The 9,004-nt window shown below is 41.3% G+C and overlaps 1 protein-coding gene across 4 annotated transcripts in view; it reads left to right on the top strand.

Moving 5' to 3' along the window:
- Window positions 1-303: 303 nt before the first annotated feature.
- Window positions 304-9,004, top strand: part of MTMR12 (myotubularin related protein 12) — a 33,881-nt gene continuing 25,180 nt past the window's right edge. Inside the window, exons 1-2 of one of the 4 annotated variants that reach the window (XM_050716282.1) lie at window positions 304-485; window positions 8,257-8,311. In XM_050716282.1, the coding sequence (XP_050572239.1) occupies window positions 426-485; window positions 8,257-8,311 (115 nt within the window). In that variant the 5' untranslated portion in view covers window positions 304-425. Of the gene's footprint in view, window positions 486-2,993; window positions 3,064-8,256; window positions 8,312-9,004 lie in introns of those variants that run through there. The other 3 variants (XM_050716281.1, XM_035563834.2, XM_050716280.1) reach the window with 3 other exon arrangements.

Here is a 9,004-nt window from a genome sequence, read left to right as displayed (position 1 = left end):
TAGTGACACTTATAAAGCATGCTTTATTTGGGGGAGAAAAAAAAAATCCATAAAGTCTACCCCGCATGCAAATCTCTGCCTGGGCAGCTGTTGTTTCAGCGGCGGGGCAGCCCGCCCCGCCCACGCACCGCACCTCAGCCTCCACCAGCACCCGAACAGCCAGGGGTTAATTAACAGCGCTAATTACCCGCTGCGCAAAGGCGGCGCCGACGCGGGGCTTCAGCAATAGGAGGAGGGCGCGCCTGTGACTGATGGCGGCGGTGCCCAGTGAGGGCGGGCGCGGCGGGGAGGCGGTGCCTCACAAAATGGCCGGCGGGGGCGGTTACGTGTGCCGGATGCTGCCGCTGCTGCTGGGGACCAGCTGAGGAGAAGCCCTGGGGAGTGGCGGCGCCGCCGGCTCCTGGGGCGGTTGGGCGGCCGGAGCCATGTTGAGCAGCGGGGCCAAGGCGGCTAAGCCGTCCTTCGTGTCCTACATCAGCCCAGAGGTGCGGGGCGGAGCGGGGCTGCCGGGTCCCCGCAGCGGCGGGGAGAGCGGGTCGGGGGTTGTGAGGGCTGAGGGGGCTACGCGGGGTTGTGGGGGTCCTGCGTGGGACTGTGGGGTCTCCTTGGGGTCTCCTCCCTCAGTCCCCTTTCTTATAGAGCCTTCTGTGGGTGCTTTGGCTCGAGTGTCTCTAGGTCTGTTCACTGAGGGTGTATTGTTAGTGCTGTTAGTTCAGCGCTGCGGTTGGGCTCTGTTCATTCTTATAGCCGGCAAGTAACAGTTGTCCGGGAAGGTTAATCTTCGTGAAAACTAGCCGTTTGTCCTTGTGTTTTTCCTTCAGGATTCTTTGTAACTTGTGTCACATTGATTCTTCTCAGCTTCTATCCTCGTGATAACTATAGAAAAATATTTTTGTTATCTTGTTAATTAGTACTGGGTTTATCACTGACAGAACCTTGAAGAATCTACTGTTTTATTTTTCAATGTCTCTGAAACACCCATGCGATTATTACAGCCTGTTCAAGGCAACTGTGGTGTTTAAAGTTTATTTTCTTATTAGTGGTAGCAATTTTGTTTTTATAGTCTTTTTTTTTTTTTCAGCCTGATGACCTGTAGTCTTGTCATTTTACTTCAAAAGTTTTCTATCTTCTTTGTATACTCCCCAGTGAAAAAGGATATAAACAATAGGTACAAAGATTTCTGGAGTCTGTGAATAAATCCATGTGAAGTCAGCCTTGCATTTTGTAAAGGTGTTTACATAGTACAAATACACAAAAATGTTTATGCTCTGGAAACTGAATTTTTGTGAAGGTAGGAGCTTCAGTTGTTGGACTTACTGAAAGATATTTCACCACTAAAACAAGCATGCTGGATGATTAAACTTGGCTGAAGAAAAAAGGCAGCAGGAAAAGTTGCAAGTCAAATATATGTAGTATGGTGAGGCACCAAACAATAAAGAGGGCTTTAACATGATGGTAACTGCTGTAGTGCAACTCCTCAGGTCTTGATGGCTGCAAGAACAATAATGAAAACACTTAAATTGGAAGATGAAGTTCTTAATGAAATATCCTGATGTAGCAGAGCTTGCCCTCATGTGCTTTTTATTTGTTCCTGTTGCTTTTAATCATCTCCCTGATGCACTTACGTTTAAGGAGTTCGTTGGCTGTTGCAGTGGAAGCTTTGAAATACAGCCATGACTTCTGCCACAAAACTACGATCTTTTTGCAGTGCCAAAAAGCTCCTTGAAACTGAGGTCAGATGCTGGTAGCAACTAAAGCAAGTTTAACTCATTGCCCTGTCAGGCACTGCTGCCTTTCTGACAACCTGTAATTGCCTTATGGGATGGTTACACAGGAAGCTGAAGACTTGAGTGGTTCTTACTAGGATCAGAAATACAACTTCAGAGATATGGTGAAACCTTTTGAGGTTATTGGGGATCTGGAAAAGCATGGTAGCTATGCTAAAATAAGCAGAAGTGATTATCTGTCAAGGAACTGTATTCTGTGTAAACATGAGAACCGCCTCCTGAACACAAATTTTCTGTTTTAACTGCCATTTAGTTGAGTTTTAAAATTGGGACTGGATTGGTAGAACAGTGGAAATACTTCAGTCCCTCTTAGTTTGGTCAACTGGTAACTGTCATCAAGGTAATGTAATTGCCATGCTAGGGCAGATGTTAGATAACCTGCTTCTTTCAGTAGTAGATGCTCAGGGAAGTGCATGTGTGACAGATGTGTTTAGTGTGGTCCTGCGTCTGGTAGACTCTGTCAGAAGGTGAGAAAGTGCAGTTCAGGGGCTTTGAGAGCTTGAGGATATATCGAGATAGAATCTGAGTTTGTGGTGGGCTTGTCTGTGAACGTATGGTGCTTTGCCTTGTCTCTCTCTATGCTTCTGATTTGTAACAGGACTTTCTGTCACCCCCAATGCAATACAGAGCAATATAGTAGTGTTATAGTATAGTCCTTCATGCTGCAACTTTCAGATTCATTGGGCTTGTCCTCATTTGCCTAGAAAGTTGTTTGAGACCTTGCTCTAGGTTAAGGGAGCCCTGCAAAAAGAAAATGCAGCAGGCAGAGCTGAGTTTTATTCTAGCCCTGGCTTGTTTAGTCTCCATTCCTCACACCTGAGGGACACATGAGGTAATGTTCAATAAAATCAAGTTAGCTTTAAAATGCATTTGGTTTTTGTTTGAATATGAAGAAAAACAGGAATTCAGTTCCTGTTAATAACATATGGCAAGATGGAAGTAAGGTATGAACAGAAAATGCAATTTATTAAGGAACTGAGGTGGCTTCCGCTGTGTTTCCCAGGATGTCTGGAGAAGTGGAGTTTTTGACAACTGACTAAATATAACTTAGTTATGCTCTGCTATATGGAACCACAGATCAATCATAGGTCTGTTGAGAGTGAGCCCATAGGATGTTGATATTAATGACACACTTCCCCTCAGGACAGACTTGGCTACCCTGCAGGAAATGGGGTGAGCACTAGGGTATGAGAGTCAATGTTTTGACATGTCTGATCACAGGCTAGGACTGTTTGTCTACAGAGACACAGAAACCGGGACCAGTGAACGATTTCAGGTTTTCTTACTTTAAAATTTCAGAACGGAAAAGCCTTGCAAGGTTAACAAGCTGGATCATACTTTCCATAAAAAATCTCAATTTGAATAACAATTGTGGTGTCAAATTTGGTTTGACAAATTTGGCTTACTGTTTATTTTTGTGTGCATTCTAAAAAGTTAAATCTTTCACGTTACTCCTTATAGGATATTAGTTCTTATATTTATCCTTAAATTTAAAACAAACAAAATTGTTTCTTGCTTGTAAATCCTGTGATGCTCTTCCATATAATTTCAGAACAGCTGTAATAGTGCTGAGTGGTTGCTTTGCCTGGTCAGAGCTCTGTGAATGGGTATGTGTGTGGAGTCAAAGCAGGATTTGAACGAGGTGCCAGCTGCTGCTTATTTATTAAATGCAGAATGTGTCCTGTGTGGAATGTGGGTGGAAGTTAAGTAGCCCATGAAAATATGGTCTCCCACAAATACTTGTTCCCTGTAAATCTTGGCGCCGTATTATGCGTTTCGATGCTCCGTCTGAATTAGTAGTGGAGGTGAAGCATGGTGTAAGGAGTAAAACTTGCTGAAGTGGGCAGCTGGGCTCTGAATTGACGTGGGGGAAGCCAGGCGCTGAAGTCAGAGGAGGTGAAGAGAACAATGTAAGGAAAGAGGAAAGGATAAAAGATGAAACAGCCATGGAAAACATGTGCTATGATCTAATGGGCTATTGGATAATGGAGCTATGGAAGGAAGGAAAACAGGTGTTGAGATTATTTTCAGTGATATTTTAATTAAAATATAGTAAGTATCTCCCCTGGATTTTACAGAACACAGCATGGGATTAGGTTTGCTTGATCAAGGAAGTCATTCAGAAAATACCAAGCATGGATTCTGGTTTGTTTCTGAATGCTCTGTATATGCTAAGTGTGTTTACAGTATTCTGTTTTTTTCATGAAATTCCAGTAGAGCTGTTAGACGTTAATTTGATTTATTTTACTCAGAAATAGCACATTCACTTGTTTAGCACAATAACTTGCAAGTATTTCATTATACAGTTTAGCTTTACAACTGAAAGACAGCTTCCTTAACTATACATTTCTCAGCCCTTTCAGCCTTAGAGTAAACCATAATCAAAACGAAGTTCACAGCAAGCCTCAGCATAATGTAGAGCTTTTCTGTGGAGTGATTACTTGTGAAAGCTACATAATACTAAAATATTTTGCATTCTCACAGCACTATCTGCGGTCAGCCTTGAAAGAACAGATGTTTCAGCCAGTGCTCTTGAAACCTTGGAAGTGATAACTGGTTCCTTTGTGACTTGAGTCTAGTAATTGTTGTTTTCCCCAGCATGTTTACTAAAATTTTTCTTTCCACTGCTGGAATTACCTCTAGCAAAGATGTCTGGCTATGGGCAAGTGGAAACTTCACTGTGGGGTAAGGTAGGTTCAGAGCTTACAGCATGTAATTTGCCGTAGCAGACCACATATATGGTTCCCTATGCCATGATGAGCAATACCCTGTATTATTAGGCTTCTATATGTATTTTGCAAATTTTCCAAAGAAATTCTAAATTTCTCAGCAAAATCCGAGTAATCTGGATGCAAGCACGCAGGGAATGTTTCTCACTTTTTGTCCCTCTTTTGTCCACAGTTTATTTCCCTGTGGAGTGGGAGGTGAGGAATTGCTGTCAGTTGTGGTGAGTCTCCAGGATGCAGAACAGGATGTGGGATCCCTCTCCTGCCCGAACTGTTAGGACCCTGTTAAAACAGCATAACAGCTGCTCGACCTTACTGCCTTAAGCTTGATGTTTGTGGCTTTTTCATGCTTTAGAAAAAAAGCTATCTCCCCAGACAGACCTGGGGAATACCCGGTAGCCCCTCTGCAATATTTTCTTCAGAGAGAGAGCTGAATGCAGTCCCTGGGTATTGCAAACTGCGGTCGTTCCTTGTACTTGAGTAAATCCCTGGGCTGTCTAAGTATTCAGAATAGAAGAGGTGAGCCTTTCCTTAAGAAAACTGTGTTCTTGATTATTTGCTGCTCTTGAAGCAGAGAATCTGCAGAGTGTGTGGTGCCCCTGTCCTGGGCACTTGAGGGTTGTTGTAGTGCTGTGCTTTGCTCTGCTCAGCTGAGGCTGGCTTGGACTAATGAGAAGGATGGTACATAACAAATCAGTATGGTGTGACATGCTTTCAGCCTGCAGTTTCTGTATGAGTGGGTACTCTGTACTGTTATAATGGATAACTATAAGGTGTTGATATGTTGCCGCTTGCTGTTTACTCAGATAACCTGGAAAAAGGCATGTAGTACATGGTAAGTGTGGGAAGCATCTCAAAGTAAGAAGCTTCTAAAGCCTCCAGTAAAGCAGAAGTCTTTGTTTCTGTAATTTTTGGGGCAATCCATACTTCCTGCATGGTGTCATCTAGGTATCTGCTTAGTATCTGCTTAGATAGCCCTGATAATAGGGTTTCTGTGTTATGTCTTGAGTAAGAAGTACAAAGATGCTGCTTGGGGCACTCAGAATGAGGAACTCCAGGTGAAGAAACATCTTTCTAGAGGTGTCTGACGTCCAGTGGTCATATACAGAAACTGTTTGCATCCTTAATTTCAGCAAATGGGTAAAAGGTGAAATTTCCTGAGGCCTGAGCAGATTTAGCAGCTTGTTGAAGGGGACAGACCTGCTTCTGATGCTTCCCTTGCTTTTGTTTCTGTGCTTGTCTCCTGTCCACGAGCCAGTTCTGCTAACAATAAGCAGTAACAGAAAAACAAGCATAGCAGAAGTAAAGACTTTCCAGATGATCTTATGACCTGCGAATTACCTCACCAAGGAGGTGCCCAAACCTGTGAGTAAGGGGAGGCAGGGGGTATAAACTTCATGCCTGTGATTAAGGCGATGTTGAGAAGAAAGGAGTGACTTAAGTGCCAGTTATCTAAGATCTGTATTGTCCCAAAGTGATATCCATTAGAAGAATAAAGTTGAAACTGAGAAGAAAGACTAGCTAAACTTCTGGGTTCCTACACAGCTTGTGCTGATTCCTGGGGGGAGTTAACAGCTTTTCTTTATAGAAGTATTTGCTTTCTCTCTTAAAAAGAACAAATATGAAAAGCGACATTACTAGAATTTAACATTTTAATAGGCTTCCTTGGAAAATGATTGAGGCAGAATGGATTAATCAGCAGAGTTCATCTGTTTGTTGCTTGCATTCTAGCCATCCCTAGTGCATATGTATGAAAACTGTCTTTAAAATATCTGTGCTTTTATTGTGGGAATGCACGTGTTGACTCTGAAATAGAGCTTACTTCTAGAGGCTCAGTGGTTGGAAGCTGTTGTGTAGGAGTTCTGCCTGCAGTAAGCACTTCAGTTTGTGTTTTTTTGTCAACAAATAGTGAAATCGGATTTTTAAAATCTTAGCTCTGGTACATGTTTGACTGAAGTCTCTATTTTGCTGTGATGCTATGTAATTAAAATTCTCACTGCTTTCAGAAGACAGCCAATTTACCCTCTAACCACTTTTATCATACAGGCAAGTTATTTTGAACCTGTTATAAAAGCTTCATTGCACTTTAAAAAAGATAGATGTAAGCTCAAAGGACTTCTTTGGGGTCAGTAATGTTTTTGGTCTACTTCTCTCACAGCACCAACACAGTGATGCTCATATCTGAAAGAGCAAAATTTAAGCTATTGGTATGTACACAGAAGTTATTACATGCCTGATGAGATCTCGCAGAGCAAAGGCTAATGGGGAAAACACCTAGTTAGTGTATTACTTTACTGTTCTATAGCAGTAATTGTTGGCATATAGTTTGTAAGGGAACAGTGCTGCATTTGGTTGTGCATAAACAGTGATGACAGAAGGCATGGCTATACAGACACTAGGCAACCCAACATTTAGCTTAGAGGCACTGGTGGTGAAGACACAACACTGGGAAAACTCATATTTCTTCTCTGAATGCAGCAGTGTTCTGCCTGAGCCATATTTGTATAATAATTTTTTTAGCTTGCAAACATGAACTTTGATTAAAAATGACTTGTACAAGATCCAAACTTGGGAGTCAAAGGCCACAAAGTGTGTTGTATTTTCTGTGTTAGCTGCCACCTATGGCTAGAGATTTTTCTTCGTGACACCACCACTTTTGTTTTTTGTGAACCTTCACCACCGTCAGCCTGCCTTGAAAGCCTCTGCTGCTCTCATGACACAGTTTCCTGGTGTTTCTAATTTTGCTATGCCTCCTCAAAGCTTTGTTTTGGGTCTTCTGAGCTTTGAGAGCAAGTGTTTATGTGAATGGCGAAGGGAGACTATTTTTATGCTCTCAGGGTTTTTTTTCCTGTGTTTAATCCAGCAAAACTGCTATTGCTTATGTCTCCTTCTGACTGCTTGCCTTGATTTGCAAAGTCTGACTCTGGATGCTGGTCACAAACTAAAATTAGTTTGCTGTGGCTCCCGGGGGGTTTCCCATTAACTAATAGCCTTCCATAGAGACTCCAGTGCGTGTGAAGTGACTCTGGCTGCAGGAGGAAGTTCTGATGGGCTGAGCAGGAAGGGTGTAGTATGTCCTCTGGCTTAATAGTCTTTCAGCTGGAGATTTTTCGCCCAACTGTCAGCACCTTAAGGATAGAATAAGTGATACTGAGAGTTGAATAGATCTGTTCTATGCAATTTGAGTCCAAACTAAAGGATATCCTATGACTTGTTTTACCTCTTGGCTCTGGGATTCTGAAATCCCTTTCTCTGTAATTTTAGTAGTACCATTCAAGTGACTGACTTTGTTTGCAGTAATGCATATAAGAAAAGTAGAAATGGGTAATGAAGGATGAAGCACGGAAAAATCACAAAGAGTGCATTAGAAACAAATACTTAGTCATGTGGAAAAGCTTTTGAATGAACTCTGGGAGATGATGCAATGCATCAGGTTTACACATACCCTGTACCGAAAGATTGTGAATAGTGTTAGTAATGCTTTGTTTTTGTCTGTTCCTTGTGCAAGTAATACATTTCCTTTTTTGTGTTTCTAACTGATGCTGTGGGTGTCAACCTAACTTATCTAGCTAGTAGACCACTTACCTTAAAAGGAAGAGCGTACTGCAAACTTTTTGTCCTTAATTTGGAAGTATTCTCAATTTTCCCATTAGCTAGAATGTGAGGAATTAAAGAGAAGGTGCAGTCACAGCATATATTAAAGATATGATCTTGCAAAGAAGTAATTACTCTTCTCTTTCTAGGAGATACAGATAAAGGAACCCATAGAAAAGGAAGTAAATCCTCATTTATTACCAGGTAACTTGTATATTTAGAATTATATAATTTACATTTTTTATTACTTATAAAGATTCTTATTTGCGTACAGTAAACACCCAAGTGACATCTCTGTCCAGAGTAGTAAAATAGAGGTTTAGGAGTAACCACCCACACAGGTTGAATGTTTTAAATATCTGTATCTGCGTGGACTACTGAAAAAACATAAAAACTGGATTTTTTTTATAGAGAACAGTATCTTCAGGTAAAGCTGCATGTGGCAAATTGTCCATACTTTAGTTTGTCCTGTTTCTTAAAGGTGGCTTTGCCTTTTGTCCTGGAGCCAAAGAACAAGAACTAGTGGAGACGTAACTTCTAGTTGCTTTGCTTCTAGTTTGGGCTCTTCAGGCCTTTCAATGCTTCATTCACTGTAAAGATTTTTTTGTTAAATTTACAATTCTTTCTCTTACAATACTGACTGTGTTTTCCAAGGTCAGGAAAGATGAGGTTGCTAAGATAATGTACAAATAAAAGCTCAGAATAAATTAGTGTTGTTTTGTCAGATTTCTGTACTTTCTAGAAACAACTAGTCTGACTGTTCATATCTATTAAAACCTGTCTTTATTTTTTAAACTTGAAATTCAGTTCCTGCTAATTTGAATAGTAAAATTTAATTGACCATTATTTGTATAAACTTGTTTGAGAAACTTAAGGTAGTGCTAGGACATATAAAAT

This window comes from Cygnus atratus, chromosome Z (genome assembly GCF_013377495.2).
Source record: "Cygnus atratus isolate AKBS03 ecotype Queensland, Australia chromosome Z, CAtr_DNAZoo_HiC_assembly, whole genome shotgun sequence".
Classification (NCBI taxonomy): Eukaryota; Metazoa; Chordata; class Aves; order Anseriformes; family Anatidae; genus Cygnus; species Cygnus atratus.
This window is presented reverse-complemented; position numbering and strand designations above follow the sequence as displayed.